Source organism: Polyodon spathula, chromosome 21 (genome assembly GCF_017654505.1).
Source record: "Polyodon spathula isolate WHYD16114869_AA chromosome 21, ASM1765450v1, whole genome shotgun sequence".
Classification (NCBI taxonomy): Eukaryota; Metazoa; Chordata; class Actinopteri; order Acipenseriformes; family Polyodontidae; genus Polyodon; species Polyodon spathula.
The window spans coordinates 1,114,942-1,132,154 of NC_054554.1; the positions used below are offsets into that span (position 1 = coordinate 1,114,942).

Below are 17,213 nucleotides of genomic sequence, written 5' to 3' on the forward strand. Positions count from 1 at the left end.
AGGATAAGCCAATGAATAAATTAGTGATAATAAGAAGTACGGTCTCATTAGCTATTCTTGTGTAGAACTCTGTCAGCACGTCAATGTTAATATAATGCACAATGCCATCTTTTTTACTTTGCTTTCAAAAAGACAGACAGAAAGCGGGATAAAACATGAGGCATGTTTCAGGTACACTTGTGTTAAAAATAGTTTCCGATCCATTGCTTTTATTAGACTGCGTACATGCTGATCTGTCTAGTTTTCACTTCTCGATTTCAACAAAATTAAAACATTTGCATTACAATGCAACATCCTTTTGTGTCTCTATATAAGTTAGTCACATAGTATTACACGTGCATAATGAAACGATTTGAACTTGGGGGATTCTTTGTGTTCGTTTTTTCTTTAAGGTTAGATTTCATTTCACGGTATGTAGAGCAGCTGCTTTTTTCAGTGTACAGTAGTATGATTTTCTTCTGTGAGAAGAACTACATAAAAAGTTAAATATTTTTTGCAGAATGGTTGTTTTGTATGGAATTTTTGCTTAAATACATTGCAAACTTTCCCCAGGTTTGAGACAGAACAATACCTGTACAGTAGGAGCTTGCTGCTCTTTGTAATTTAGCTATTTCATGATGCACACTGTATTCATGTTTGCAAACACTGGGTTTTTTCTTCCCTCTATACTCAGGGCAGATTTTTGCACAGAAAGTAGAAATCCATGCTTGAAACATGCTAGCTAATCTGTTCTCTCTGTTTAATTGATAGCAATTGCACACATCAAAGAAAATGCACAGAGATTTAATGTGCATAAAATATACATTAGCATTTTAAAGAGGCAGATTAACACATTAATCCAGGCAATTTTCATCTACCAATTCCAATAAAATCATCACAGTGTAAAAGCCCTAATGAGGCTTAACAGGCTTTTTCATTTAGTTGAGTGATTAGGGTTAACACTAAACTTTAGTTTAGAATGGGTGCACAGGGGCTTAAAGCTTGAGCTGGCATTCTGAAAAGAAAGATTTTATTAAACAATGAAATATCTAGCTTGCGTGCATTTAGCGTAAATTGCTGTAACACATTCTATAATTACCAGCAGAGTGCATCATTGAAATCAGACAAATATCTACTTTTGTGTTTCATTTATTTATTTTTTTAAGGTTAAAAAATGGAAATGGAATAATGTAGCAAAACAAACAAAAAGTATATATTACAATCCAAAAAAAAACAAAAAAAAACACACACACGTTATTGTAAATTCACTTAAATCCAAAACAAATAAAAGGCTGAGGTAACGTGCATAAGCAGCCCCGATATTGGTCTTGTTTATTACTCGTACATTTCATCAGTGCTAGTCTTCAATGACACAACGAAGTGCTTGGAGAGCCACAACGGTAACCTTCAGTTTTCCAATTATTGCATTGTCATCCTGAGCATCGACAACTACAGCAACAGAAAACAAACAAACGAAATGTGCGTCACTGTAAGCTTTCCCACTATGTGTTAGTTACACCTTTTGAGCTCTGTTTGGCTGCAGCATGATGTTATGAACAGTCTTTTTGTTGTTTATAACACCCTTTATAACACATGCATATAGGTCTTATTGATCGTTTATAAACACGTCTTTAAACTCAGGTGTTACCAATAAAAGGAAATGCTTTGTATAATCTACAATGGAGTATTAACATATCTGGAGACATACATAATCACACCTATAATAAGTTAATCACACGTGTGATACATTTTAAACTGAAGATTAGAGACGATGTAGAGTTGAATATGGCTGAAGAGTGAAACCTGGGCAGTGGCAGTGCCGGGGCAAGGTCAAGCACACAGTCGGTCTCATCTCATTTTAATTCAGTTCATTTTGTGAGAGGTATCCATGTGTTGCAGCTACTCCTGCTGATGTTTTCCCACCACCTTGTTTGAATGGCTTGGTTAGTTTTTGTCAGCCCAGCTACGTTAACGGAAAGGAAACCCGACAACCACAGTACTGTCTTCCCCCGCCCCTTTCCATGGTATTCCTGCAAAAGTAGCATTTGTTTGATGCATCTTATTGGTCAAGTCCTGACATGAGAACAAACAACTGTTTCCTCTAAAAAACCCTTAAATAGTAAAACCCCTTGCTATTTAAGGTGTTGCACTGTCTCCTACGTACATCTGAAAACCGTCTCTTGATTTGTTTAAATTCTTTATGTAGGCCTAGTCCTTAATGTCATGAATGTGCACACGTGGAATTGCACTTAGAACACTGTTGGATCTTTTTTGATAACACTGCTAAACAAAATAAAATAATATAACTCTCAGCATACCTTTAAATTAATAATCATGATGTGATGGACTTTCACAAGAAAATCTTTTTAGACCTTTTTCTAAAGCAATATATTTTTCTTTCAATAAATGATGTGCAATACCTCGAAACTTCAAGACCAATGATATTAACAACAAGAGAAATATTGACTGTAAAATGCATCACACGTGGATATCTGTAAAATGAAAGCTGCATATAGAATGCGCTAGCAGAGCCTCAGCATGCTGTATTTACTGTTGATGCTTCTCTCTATGACACCCTGCTTATCCTGAAAAATGTCTCGGATGTTGACAAAAGCAAAGCCAACATCTTCACACTCCATGTCCTGCTCGTCTTCAGGAGGGTCGCTAACCACAGTAAACTTGATGCTGTCACAGAAACAAAACCAAGAAACTGACACAACATCAAGATATGACTGCAGTGCTGGGAGTACATTTCAGGACAACAACTAGTTTCATTGAACAGAGTCTCCCCATCTTCGAGTCCCAGCCAAGGACTCATTTGTTTAGAATTGGTTTTAATTCACTGCATGAATCTCACTTTTACTCAGTTACTTCTACTTTTAGCAACTTGTAGCACACTTGCTTTATCTTAGGTGTCGTGAGCAGTATTGTGAATGAAGCAACACTCGTTCCAGCTACAGCAGGCTGTCTTTATTACTGCCTCGGTCACTGCATGAATCAGTAGCAGTTTCGCACTTGGTTTTCAGAGGGAGGTTCAGATGCTGTGCAGGGGCCACAAGGCCGAGAACCGCTGTTGTAAAGCATTCTTCAGTGCACATGCCTGATGATAACTACCTACTTACATCTATCACTATGTGCCTAATCAGATTGAAGAGGACTAATCTGGTCCAAATTTGTTTAAAAACAAACAGAAAAAAGTTTGTGTGTGTGTGTGTGTGTGAACAGATACAAGCATTTCTATTTAATTTTTCCCTAAGGGTGAAAAAGACCTAAGATATTAAAGATCCAAATTCTATCCCCCCCCCCCCCCCCCCCCCCCCCCCCCCCCCCCCCCCCCATAAAAAAATAAATGTATATATATATATATATATATATATAATATATATATATATATATATATTATATATATATATATATATATATATATATATATATATATACAGTGTTTTGTGGAGCTGAATTGAATTAGTGGTTTTTGCTGTAGCCAAAACATTTGTATTGACCAAGGGACAGGAATTTATAATACAGTACTCTTCTTTTGATATGTCTTGGCAGGAGCTATCAAACCGTGGATGCTTGTAAACTTGAATGCTTTGAACCCCTTAATAAGGCTCTTCCAAAGTCAAACAAACGTTAAGCTTAATGGAATCCTGGCTTGCACAATACCATTGCTCAAAGAAATCAAACGGTACTAATTGAAAGCAAAACATACTTAACATTATCAAAGGGGAGATGCTACAAAACAACAAACACACTCATTAGTAATGTGAGAGGATCGACCTCATCACAATTTTAATGACAATTAAAATCCCCCCCCACCCATGAGGATTAAAATGCGGTTTGCTTTTTAAGATCATAAACCTATAAACGTTTTATAGCTGCAAACATTTTAAATGCGTTTTTAATTTTGTGTAGGAAATGTTGTCTGCAGAATATATCAAGACGTTCTCTAAAATAGCACACAGTAGTCTCTAACTTGGATAACTATGTTGCTGGCTGTCGAAAGCCTGATCACTGTATTTGGGTGGCATTTTCTTAGCTGTCAACTGACACACATTCTCATCATCATATATACATTGCAAGTCATGGTTTAAGAAAGGGACTCTGACTGCTTCCACTGTAAGCACTCGATTAACAGAATCCCTCCTGTAAATGCCACAGAGGAGCTACTAGTCTTGGTTTCTCGAGAAGACAGACCAGTCAGTGTAATACTTATAAGAGTGTATATCCTGTTAAAAATGATGACAGACTGATGTATTATATCCAGGCTGCAGTATGCTTTCATGCACATTTTATTTTGAAATGAACAGTAATGTGCTGTATATCGGCTGCTAAGTGGAATGAAAACTTTATAATCATGTGCTTGTTACCAGCACTGCAGTGATATTAATTTGTTTAGCTATTATGGTCTTCCTTGCCCCAAAAAGTGAGTGAAGTTTAACACTGATGCCATGCATTATCCTCAGATGAGTAGCTATTTAGGGGAACTAAATGTTCAGGATTCAAGCCTCACTGCACCCTTAATAAACCATGTATCCTAACCCTAACACTAACCCTAACCCTGTTGTCACTGCTGCAGTGACATTTTGTTCAGGTTAAAATCTAATTTTCTAGATATACAAAATAGTAGTAAATGCATGGGAAACTAACTTAAAAAAATGTTGATATGTAAAAATGGCTGAGGGATTAAAATGACAGTGGGATAACATAGTTTGTATGGAAATTAAGTGATGAGTACTGAAAGACAGACAGGCAGAGGGGCAGACAGACTTAGAGGCAGGCAGACAGACAAACAGACAGGCAGACAGACAGGCAGACAGGCAGGCAGGCAGGCTGGCAGACAGACAATCCAGCTGTTGGGATAAAGATTAGGGTTCGTTCCTGTTGTCGTTTCTTTACAATGGTCTTTACTGGCAGAGTACATATTCATCACAGAGGAGTTAGATGAAAAAGAAAAGTGTTTGATGATGTTTGTGCCTCTAATGTTTACCTCTCATGTGTCGGGTTTTGTCCCTGGAGCACAGACCTCAGGAGCTCTCGTCTTGCCTGGTTATTTTTTATATTCACGTGGATCACTGGCAGGACAACAGGCACAGTGCGTTACTTGATACAATCAGAGACTGGAGAGCTCTTGCATTCCATTTAGGAAGCCATATAAAAGCAGGAAGTGATTCCCCCCCACTTTGCCTCTCCCTGCTATTTAATGTTTACTTGAAGAGGAAAGCAGCCGGCGAAGGGGAGCCAGTATTCAGTCCTGAGATCATGTGATTTGATGTCTTGTCACTGGCAGGTTGATGTGAGCGCTGTCAAAAGGGATACGGGCATTGCCTGAGCGTGCCACATAACTGTCACCTCCTGTTAGTGACACTGGCAGTCTCAGTTGGAAAAGCCTGCAGCCTCTATTGTCATGTATTTGAGGGCATTTAATGCGTTTTCTTTCAGACGAGGAGTCGCTGATAATGACAGATATGGCAGAGAGCTTGTCCTTTCTGACAATGGCAGCAATTTAATCCTCTGCTCCAGCTGCCACGCAGCGGTAAGAGGTGTAGCATTAGGGGGAACCAAATCCATAGTACTGTATGACTTTGTTCTCAACTGGAGACTACAAATCGCAAATACACATATAGACAATGCTGCATTTAGGAGACCACAGCCCGCTATATCATCTCCTAAAGATTAGTTTTATTAACCTTTTCCTGACTAATGATTACCACCTGGCAGTTAACCATTGAGGCTTACTGTACAGCCCAGGATAGGGCAACCTGTAATGAAATCTTCTGTTACTAGTTGATTTAGTGAAGGCATAGACTCACATGTCATCTGTCATGTGTCAAGTCCCTTGCATGAACATGATATCTCGTTTAATAGTGATTTATTGGGTTTGACCCCGTAAATTCTGCAGTAAACCTTCATAATCACAAGTGATGAGAGAATAAAAAAGAACAATTTCCCTTGGCACAGGCAATCATTATGCAATAGGCAACCTTAATCATCGCTTATTACCCAATTACCGCTTTGTGAACACGGATTTATAAAAACAGAATGAGGATTCTCCTAGCATTCTCAAAAGGGACATAATTATAATAATGTTACATACCAAACAAGGATTAACTGGTTTTTTTTTTGGTTTGTTTTAAACAAAAAGTTAACAGTATTTTTCATTAGCTGTCTGTTGAAAAAAGAAAAATATTACAGTAACAAAAAAACTCACCTTTCCAAAGGTGTGCAGACAGTGAACAAAATATTACAATGAAGATATCCCAAATAACACATGGATTTAACTGAATTAATGAGTTCTTCAACTAGCTTTAGATGTTATTGCTTGTGGATTCGCGGTTCAACTCAGTACGTGTTTTAATTTCACTCTGAGCTGCTATTCAGGTAAATCTCATTTTTATTAAAGATAATGTTCTGTTAACCCTGGATATCACAATGCAGACAAGTCTAAATTACGCCTCCTGAGAGAGACAGGGAGTGAAAACCTCAATCAACACCTGCTCTGGATTCATTTCCGTTATCAGATTACAGGCTTTTCTTATGACATTAATGAAGACTGAAGAACTGAAATAAAAGGAGGAGAACACGTTTCAAGAGAATATTAATAAATTACAAAAAAAAAAAAAAAAAAAAACACACCTCGAATCACATGGATTGAACCTGACAGGGAGCCTAGACACCAAGTTTCACACACAGTTTAAACGAGGGAGCGCAGGTGCGCAGTGAGAGATCATGCACATGGAGTTATCCATACCCTGATTTAAAAACAAACAAATAAACCAACAAAATACGACTCTTCTCTTTTTATACTTCCTGGAATTAATTGAAGCTGCTTCGGACGACACATTGTGTAACACGAGCTTAACAACAAATGTTTCTGAGAGTTTGGACCTAAATTACAGACTATTAGATACTTTGCTCATCTTGTTTCTATTGCAGAATCGTTATTTCAAATTCAAACGCATTTATTTTAACTTTGCGTTGGGTTTAACTTACCGTTGCTGTAGTTGTAGTATATGGTCTACCCATGCTCCAGTTTGGATAATGACATGGTGGTATATGATTATAACCCTCACTAGTCTACCAAGGTTTTTAATTATTGGATTAAAGACAGGATACTGATGACAGTCCACTTTAAAGGGTTAATGTTGTAGGTACAGGGCCTGCTCAGCTGGTTTTGCTGCAAGCCGATGCTAATGTGAAGAAATCACTACAGCTGATAATACAATACACTGGTAAGTGGTGGCTGCTTCACAGTCTAAACCGAAAATGAATTTTGGGGTACAGGCTACTACATTATGTGCTATCAAAGTCTAACCCTGACAGTACAGGATCCTATTAGGAACTCTGCACTGTATATTTATGTTACAAAAATCGCCCTGCATTTAGACAGTGACTGAATTACTTTGTCACTTTCCAGGAGTATCTAGTTAAACAGAAGAGATGAATGGCCCATTCCAGCCCATTCCAGCCATCACAGCGGTGGCGCTGGAGAAGGACAGGCTGATCTCATCTGATGATGTTAATGTCTCAGGTGTTCAGCTCTGTATATCTGATTAGAGTGATGTGCGGCTTATTGGTGTCAGTTCTGCTCGTCTTCACAATTTGGATGTTTCGAATAACTGCACTGCTAGGCCCAGGCTGGCTGGCAGATTATGCAGTGCTCCGCTGTGTTGCGCGGAGCAGGTTAATTTGGTTGCCTCCAGTTGTCAAGCATGAATATCACTGTTTGCAAATTGTTTATAAGTGCGTTCAGGGATGCTCTGCCCTGTAAAGTGATGGCTGCTATGTCTAATTAAATTCTTAGTCGATCTGATTATCTCACTCAACTAGTTTTACATTTATGCAATTGTCTAAACCAATTTTGTGTGTGTGTGTGTGCGTGTGTGTGTGTGTGTGTGTGTGTGTGTGTGTGTGTGTGTGTGTGCGTGTGTGTGTGCGTGTGTGTGTGTGTGTGTGTGTGTGTGTGTGTGCGTGTGTGTGTGTGTGTGCGCGTGTGTGTGTGTGTGTGTGTGTGTGTGTGTGCGTGTGTGCGTGTGTGTGTGTGTGTGTGTGTGTGTATATAACTGCTGTGTTGAAGTGTTGTGTTAATTTGAATTTTTTTTGCAGTGCCCTTTAGATTAGTTACATTTATCAAGAACAAAACAGGTGAGAAAGAAAGAAAGAAAGAAAGAAAGAAAGAAAGAAAGAAAGAAAGAAAGAAAGAAAGAAAGAAAGAAAGAAAGAAAGATGGGGAGTGATCTCTCATTACCCTGGATGTTTCCAAGAAGGGTTGATGGTCAACCACTTTTTTGGGTAGCCCAAAAAAAAAAGCCTTCTTTAAATTGCACATATATGAGATATCAAACGAGTTCCATGTTTGCCTAGCAATTATGGGGAATAATTGCTGCTAGCCCACAGTGCCCAGATGCTATGAGAAAGGTTCATCACGTCCAAACTACAGCTGGGGCGAATCATATTATACTTTCAACACCGGAGAAGTCTTCCCGGATTCACATGACCACAGGATTTCTGAGCTTTTCAGGTCTTTAAATAAAGATACTAACTTAACTTAAATCACTTGAACAAAACTGGCTCTATACTGCTTTGTACACACAGACATACAAGCGTATGATTTACTAATATTATATATATTAATAATAATAATAGAGTGTACCTATTTGCATTTGTCAGATGTTGCAGCGTATGTGAATATTGTTAGGAAGATGAGTCCTCAGCTTGTTTTAACAATACAGAATAGAAATTGAAAACAGAAATTGGGGAACGAGCTACTGCAACAACATAAACAAATGTTTGCAACTCACTTCGCCAAATTGCGATTTGACTTTGAGTCTTATCTACAGGGAGCAGACTGGCTGACATCACTTTAAACAAATTAGGGTGCAGATTGCATTGGAAAATACGTGTTTTTTTTCTTCTTGCTTACACATCAGCATTAGGGTATTGAAATGTGTTTGGTCATTGCCATTTTATTTTATCAAACATCCACTTTTCATGTTTTAAATATACTTTTAATGAGAAACTAAATCTGAATATTTCAATAATAGCGTTTTATTATTTAGTAGATTCACAGACACTTTACTCAAGCCATTCTTGTTTTCTTCAGCAATGCACATATATGACTTCCACTGGCAATATTACTAGGATTAGCATGGCATGATGAAATATTTAGTGGAGTTTTTTTTCCCTTTTCCTTTCTAAAACCTAATAAATCAAATGACTGCCAAATGCCGTTAAAGTGATGGTCTTTGACTGGGAAGGCTTTTCATATTCAAATTTGAGAAGGAAGAGATGAAAGCACAGAAAGGTTACTTGGTTTAACTAATAACCCCTGGTGCCCCACATTCACATGTATAAAGAAAATGGCACAAGCCCCATTGTGTCGCTCTATTTAAAGAATGCACACTTCTTTTTTGAACGGTCATGCAAGTGTTTTATATTGGGGTGGGGATAGCTTTTTAAATTTGTTTTTATTGGCCATCAAAACCGTAACAAATAAAGAAGAGATGACTATTGAAACTGTCTCTATGACATTCTGTTTAAAATCAAGAATTGTACGCTATGCAGAACATGTCAATAATAAAACGTGTTTTTTCACATGACAGGTCCAGTAGCCTAGTTCCCTGTCGATGTGCCGCTGCTATTGAGGAGTGTCAGGGCGTTTCCCCAGATTGCCCCACAGCCAGTATGTCTTAAGCAGCCTGGGATAGTCTGATTTTTCAATTTGAATAGAATGTTCTTTGCTGGCTGTGCAATGGAATGGGACTGGATCCATGTAGTCTCTTTGTGTTTGGTGTATGTGTCATTTATTTAGAAGCTGTTTTTGGTCAGATCATTGCAGGTCTCTCAACGTGTATGGCTGTTTTTTTTTTTTCTTGTGGGAATTAATACTGCCATTTGTCTTCATTTTCTAAGCCACAATAACAAGATGCTCAGTTTAGAACAAGCTTAAGTATACCTCTCTGAAGAATCTTATAAAAAATGTGGCAACATTTTTCAAAAACATAAAAAAACTAATGGTGAACAAACAAACAAAACACTTCTCGTGGTTATAACTCCAATGAAAACCATGTTTCTGTGAACGAGAGGATTTTGTTTTTACCAACAGAGACCTTTCAGCCTTTCAGTCCAGAAAACCTCAGCTGCCTTCAAAGCTTGACTTCATTGGTTAAGTACAAGGGTACTTAAGCCAACCAACACAAGTTATTAACTATAAATCTTGGTTTAAAACTTACAAAATATCACATACAATTATTTAATTTATTAAACTGGCTGACTTTGATGCATGCATTATACACAGATATTATAACACTACAACAATCACATATATTGAATAGAACTTCTATTTTTCTATAACATCAAGCTGAACATTTTTATAATGGAAAAACATAATAATAATAATAATAATAATAATAATAATAATAATAATAATAATAATAATAATAATAATACTAAATGACAGTAAAGCCAAACTTCTATCCCTTTAGCCCCTGCCAAGGCAAAGGCTAATACACATGCAAATGCCCTTTGCTGACATCTTTCTTTCTTTCTTTCTTTCTTTCTTTCTTTCTTTCTTTCTTTCTTTCTTTCTTTCTTTCTTTCTTTTCAGGAATGGAACAAGGATTTTAATCAATGTATTATACATCAAATTGATAATGTTAACTCCTGATTATTCAAATATATGAAATATTCTTGGGTAACTGTCCAAAAGTGTCCCATTTCTTTGACTTTCTTCTCCATTAATTATCATGCCTGGGAGCTTTTTAATAAAAGGAGCAGCCATCAGCTTGACTGAACCTGACAAGGCGGCATGGTCCAATTACACCGGCTCTCCGCGAAGCTTTGATGTAGTGGAAACGCAAAGCGATAGGGGCAAATTGTACAGCACATTATGTTAATGGCTTGATTTAATCCAGCCACTAAACTTTATGTATCCAGTTAAAGAAGATGCTAACACTAATTACGCCACTTTGGAGAGGGAAAGGAGGGGACAAGCATTTCACTTTGACGAACTTGTAAATGAAATGAAACAAAATGAAGTGATTTCTGTTTAATTATACATATCGCCGGCAGGAGAAAAGGTGGATAATGGTAACCTGTTGGGTTTCCTTTTTAATCAACACATCCAAGATCTATCCAGAGCCTGCGTGAGGAGCTGGATTATGATATTACTTCATAATGAATATGTCACTTCAATTACAGCACTTAAAAATGGAAGTGTCTTGGGCTGCACGCACAGCCCTGTCTGCTTTGCTAATTAGTGAGTAATTACAAGGTCTGCTGAGTCGAATCCACTCAGCAGTGGCCCTACAGATTTACAGATGTGATTATCCAAGAGTAAACAAGATCCTTTGCAGAAAGAGACTGCAATTCAAGCAAATAGAAAACAATCTGCGTATTGCTTAGCTAAATTACTCTGACTGATTTTAAAAAACAAACATTTGGATTTAAAGAAAAAGTCTGGAGAAACACAGTATAATCCCTGATTACCATGAATACAAATCAATGTTTGAATGTACAAAAATTGTAATTACGTTATAGAAATGACTTCCAAATGCTTTTAACTACATTTTTTTTTTTCTGTCATGAGAGGCACTACTGCTTAATTAACAAAGTAAAAAAAAAAACAACAACAAATAAGCAACAAAAACAAACAAACAGTGTGGTAAGGTCACTGAAATGTTTTGATTCATTCCGAGAGTCAGGCACACCTCATTAGCCCTATGGTGACAACACACATGGTGAATAAATCACCCTTTGGATTGTCAGTATTAGAACAATGTTGCCAAATTTGAAACAATGGGCATTGTATGTAAAGTGGTTCCACGCGTAGACCTACATATTCTTTAGGTCATCTTTAAATAACCAGAATCACGCTTTCAAATTAGCATTACATTGTTCAGTGTTCTTTTTTTTTTTTTTTTTTTGTATTGATCAAATTAAACTGAATCACAGCTGAATCATTAACGTATCTTATTCTGAACTTCAAATGATTGTGAACAAGGAGGGAGGAAGCAGTGCGTATACATGTAGGGTCGGAGTCTGGACTGAGTCACAGTTCAAGCTATTTTCCTTTTAATGAACAGATCGGGCTGATGCATTTAAATTCCCACTGCTGAAGAGAGCTGTCACGGAGAAGAGCCGGTGACGGCTGTTATAGAAGTCTCAGACGTGCCATTGATCTGTGATGCATGCTCCATTATATATTCTCCTGTTTTATTCTGACTCGCCTTATTCCAGCCCTTCTGGATAGTTCTGGGGTGAGGATTGAAAGCCATGCAGATTAAATGTTTTGTTCTTTCAGTGCAGTACAGGAGAAGTTTCTATATATGATTTCAGCAGCTTTCTACTCTCTATAAAAAAAGGACATAACCTATAAAAGGCAGAATGTTTTTATTTTTTATGGTACCAATAGCCAGTTGTTTAAGTGTTGTTCCCTGTCACAGTTCTGATAATTTCACAAGTCTGCAGAATTAATTATAATTTGTTGAGGGGCAGCATTCTTATTAGGAAGCAACCAACATTAAAATCTACTTTTAAAACAAAAGGGCTAACATGCTAGTCACGTATTGTAGTGCATCCATAGTACTGACTCACTTAATGACCATAAATAATCCTTTACTTGAGTTTATAACATGGTACATTACAGCATTTAAGTGCACTGAACATGCAATTAAATAACCCCTGTTACCAGCTACTTAAACTGGCATTTCTGTCTCAGCTTGAAATCAGCAATGGCATTTATACACCTCTCTCGAGGCTGAAATGAAAGACATGCAGTCAATCAAGCATGAGCAATTGTTTAATGCAGCTGGCAGCATTATGAGATGTTACACATGCCTAGTTAAGGCAGACAGCACATGAAAGCCAATCAGAGGCTGCTATTGACCAGTGTAGCTGCTTGACTTGCATTGTGTTTGAAAAGGAGGACTGGCTAGCCTTGCTGAGCTGGAATATCATTGAAAAAAAACAAGAGACCTGGTTCAAATGACCTACTGTGCTTTGTCTAGTTTAAAAAGGATCAATCAACTGTTTTCAATAAAGCCATTAGGCTTAGATACAGAGGTATGCGCAGCAAGTGATAGCTTAATAAGCCTCTAATCTAAGGAAGAAAATACAAAAGGTCACTTTGTAGAGAAGCTCTCTCTTATCTCTCTTAATAAAATATTGAAGCTTCAAGGACCAAATGTTTACTGTCGAATCTGGAGGAAAAATGTTAAATTAGGTCATGATTTCCATACATTTTACTTACTAAATCTGAAATCTCCTTAATTAAAGAAAAGTCTGACCGATTCACAGCACACAAGTACATATCACTTTTCTTAATCCACTTTGTTAGGTTTTTCTAAACGCATTAAACTAAAATAAAAATCAAAAGCATATGTTTCCTTATTAAAAAAAAAAAAAAAAAAAAAATATTTTCCCTTCTTTCCAAAGGCCTCATGTATTCTTATTGTGGCCTTGATCTAAAAAACAAACCTTAAACGAAACATGTCAAATAAGAAGGTACAGAGCAACATGCCAGACCTGCTTTCTGCTCTGGGCAGCGGGGCTTGGCACAATGCAGTCATCACTGTCAGAGAGTATTGATTCATTGGCATCAGTGGCCAACGCATCCTCTCCTTCTGGGAAAGCAAGAGATCGACAGCGCTGAAAACAATTATAACTACAGGCCTTACGAGGGGAACTTGATAGCTACAAATTGTCGGGATCAAGAAATATGGAGTTAGACAGTCAAGTGGATCCATAAGCAGTTACTCTGGGTAGATCTTAAAGCTGCTGAAATCAATGAGCATTGACAGGCAGGAATAACTGTCTGCTGGGTATCTCTGTACACTTTATTGCTTTATCTATGGGCAACAGTTCAAGAAAACCTCAGCCTTCATACGTAAAGTGAAATGTAGAACAACAAGGCTTGAAAGTTAAGCACACTGTACAGGCACAAGGTCAAGAGATTTATGAACATTTATGCTGTTGTTTGTCTGACCTGACGATCAGAATGCCAACAACAATGTTGCATAATGCATTTAGAATCTGCACGCATATGGATTCACAGAGTATAATATAATAATGCTAAACACCTTCTTCGTCCCGCTCCAACACCTCTTCTGAAATGTCCGATTCCTCCTCCACCTCCTCTTCTGAGAGCGGGCTCTGTTCAGCTAGCTGCCCTTCGGAGAGGTGCGAGTCCTCCTCTTCCTCCTGGATCTCCCGGGCAATCTCCTCCAGCTCCTGACAGTCTAACCTGCCTCTTTGTAAATTCTGTGGAAAGTGATCAGAAAACCATGCACTTTGCATCCAGGTAATTACATTATGATAAATGTAATGTTTTTAGATCTAGTTAAGGCACTATTATCATGTAGGCTAGATGCACGTGTAGGGAAGGTAGATGCCAGCTACAAGACATGGTCAGTAAAGTAATACGCTCAAAATAAAATACTTGTAAAGCACATTAGAAACAAGTTATCACACCATAAATAAGCTAATGAAATGATACATTCATGGCGATGTACTATTTATTATGAGCTGGCCCCCTAGAGAAATCCAAAACAATCCTTAAAGTACAAAAAAATGGTGTCATTCCTAAAACAACCAATTAAGCTGCAGCAAAGTTAAACATACAAATAATGAGAAAGAGCTGTTTCTGTTTGCATCTCTAATCGTTTTCAGCTTTAGACAGCGTGGTACACATGCACGATTGTGGAGATGGTGTTTAGAAATTATCAGGGTCTGTTTTAATGATATTTCTAAGTTCCGCCCTCTTTTAATTCTACATTAAGCCTGTGGGTGTTTTTATTTATCGACCCGCTTATTAACATCACATCACAATGACGTGCTGTGCAGTGGAAAGCGCTCTGAGCAGGTACTGTTAAGATCAGTCAAGCAGATCATTGTTTTCCTTGTCTGATGCACTCCATACCTCTGGGATCAGACTGGGGCTAGCTGAACTTGAAGGCTTCTCTTGTAAGACTTCTTTCTCCTCAGCAGGAGATGGACTGACATTCTGGACCTATTACAAGACAATGCAAACTTTATAAAGAAACACTAGAACAAGATTTATCCAACAGCATGTCTGTTTCCGATTTAGTTTTTTATTATAATCCGATTTATTTTAGGTTATTATTTATTTTATTTTTTTTAACCAGAATGATCTTAAAACATAACTCAAACACAATTTACATTTAAAAATGATCCTGTATGATTTAAACCGAGATTTTTTTTTTATTTCTGTTTTAATTATTGCTATGGGTTTAAGCCAGGCTTAGAAAATCCTACGCCTGTTAGTTCAAAAGACCCACTTTGCCTCAATTCATCAGAACCGCGAAATGAAGATTTACATTGTTAGAGAAGCAGTAACATCTGCCTCCTATAAACTTCCAGAGAGTTCATTTGCCTACCTGGCTGGAAGCTTCTTTAATCACGCAGTTAGATTCATTTACCACTTGGTATCTACACTTCATGCTGAGATCTATGAGATTTGTTAACTTTAGCCACCAATGCTTTATTGCATGCTATTAAGTCAGTCTAGAACGAATTCATTTTGAAACTCTTAAAACTCTTTTATGAACACTATAATAGGGCCTTCTCTAGTTTTTTCCTCAGGTTTGTAGGCTTGATTCTTGAACGGGTTTGTCCTTGTCACATCATCGAAGAAAATGCTGTTTTAAAATGCAGTCCATTTAATGATTACCCTGTGGCATTTTGGAAGGAAATTTAATCTTACTTGGTTTTTATTTAAGACAAGGGACATAAGTTACTCCCTGGCCCAATAGACCACATTCTGCTGGAGATGAGGAAACTCTCAATGCGTAACAGTAAGGAGTTAATTCACTGTCAAGTAGAACAGGAATGGTTTCCTGTGTGTAGCTGCCCTGAGCACTGTCTACCTGTAACATACTGTACACAGGTCCACTCCCTCCATCAAGATTATCCATATTTTTTATTTTTTATATTTTATTCAGAGTGACCAATTATTATTTTTATTTTCCCCCCAATTTGGAATGTCCAATTATGTTTTTTTTCTCCTCACCACAGCGAGTCCCCACACAGCACAGACGTTCCGAGGGCGTGTGAGCGTCCTCCGATCTCACAAGCCTAAAGCCAGAATCGCTTTTACTTTGAGCAATCCAGAGCAGAGGCGGAAGGGCTACCGATCCCAGAGAACAGAGATCAGCGCTGCTTTTTATCCACTCTGAATGTACTCGGTGTCTGGCCAGTAGGGTTCGCTGCTGCGCGATGAGGAGAAGGAATCCCTGCCTGTTTCCCATCCCCCACGCCGGGAGCGTCAGAGCCAATGTGACGCCCCCTTCAAAGTCCCCAGCAAAGCTCAGTCTCTTTGCACAGCCCGGATGCGAACTGGAGCCTCCCAAGCTGTGTGACTCATCCTGCTCTCCCAGCGGCAGCGCTTTAACGGGATGAGCCACTCGGGGACCCCGTCTATATTTTTTAACTGGATCGATTACTTGGTGTGTATAGTTTTCTTGCCCTGTTTTGTATTAGTGATTTTACTTTTTATATGCTTGGTAGTGGTTTGTATTTGTTCATAAGCACAGAAAATAATGAATCACCAAAAAATGAAGCTTGGAGGCAGGTAGGGAGATAGACAGTTTGCTTAACCAGTGTAGACATGCATGCTAGTAACATTAATCCCCACCACTGCTGTAAACACACTATGTAGCTATAAACACGTTGCTGTGAGATACGTATGGACAGCCAGGTAGAGGGACAGGGTCCACCTTAGACTCGCACACTCTGATATACTTAACAGGTAAATCATTTCCTAAACCTGTTTCATCAGAGCTGGATAAAGGATTTATAAGTATGATATACAGTACATCTCCAGTTGGTAGGGACAGTATCACTTACTGGACTCTCTGGTGTTGTATCTATAAATGATACTTTCTTGTTTGGTTGTTTAAGTTAAGTTTACACTGTCTCGGGTTCGACTGGGGAATCTGTAATGAAACAAAACACAATCAAGACATCTGGCTAGGAGCTGAACTTTAATTTGAAATGATATACATTGCAAAAATAAAACCTGCCATTAATCAATAATCAACACACAGTATACAGCAATGTCGAATTCCATGAACAATGAGCATGCAGAATAAGCACACTGTATATATCTGTATGTATCTATCTATAAATGTGAGGTAAGGATTTGGCGTCAACAAACCAGTGCATAAAACACAAAAATGAATTACAATTACATGAGACAATATGCAGACATGAAATGT

The 17,213-nt window shown here is 37.9% G+C and overlaps 1 protein-coding gene across 1 annotated transcript in view; it reads right to left on the minus strand.

Annotated features, from left to right (window-relative positions):
• Window positions 1-1,336: 1,336 nt before the first annotated feature.
• Window positions 1,337-17,213, minus strand: part of LOC121296666 (protein fantom-like) — a 34,596-nt gene continuing 18,719 nt past the window's right edge. The window contains exons 7-13 of the mRNA XM_041222434.1: window positions 14,897-14,986; window positions 14,058-14,238; window positions 13,504-13,601; window positions 6,973-6,997; window positions 4,970-5,054; window positions 2,531-2,664; window positions 1,337-1,428 (exon numbers count right to left, since the gene is read on the minus strand). Coding sequence (XP_041078368.1) covers window positions 1,337-1,428; window positions 2,531-2,664; window positions 4,970-5,054; window positions 6,973-6,997; window positions 13,504-13,601; window positions 14,058-14,238; window positions 14,897-14,986 — 705 coding nt within the window. The remainder of the gene's footprint in view (window positions 1,429-2,530; window positions 2,665-4,969; window positions 5,055-6,972; window positions 6,998-13,503; window positions 13,602-14,057; window positions 14,239-14,896; window positions 14,987-17,213) is intronic.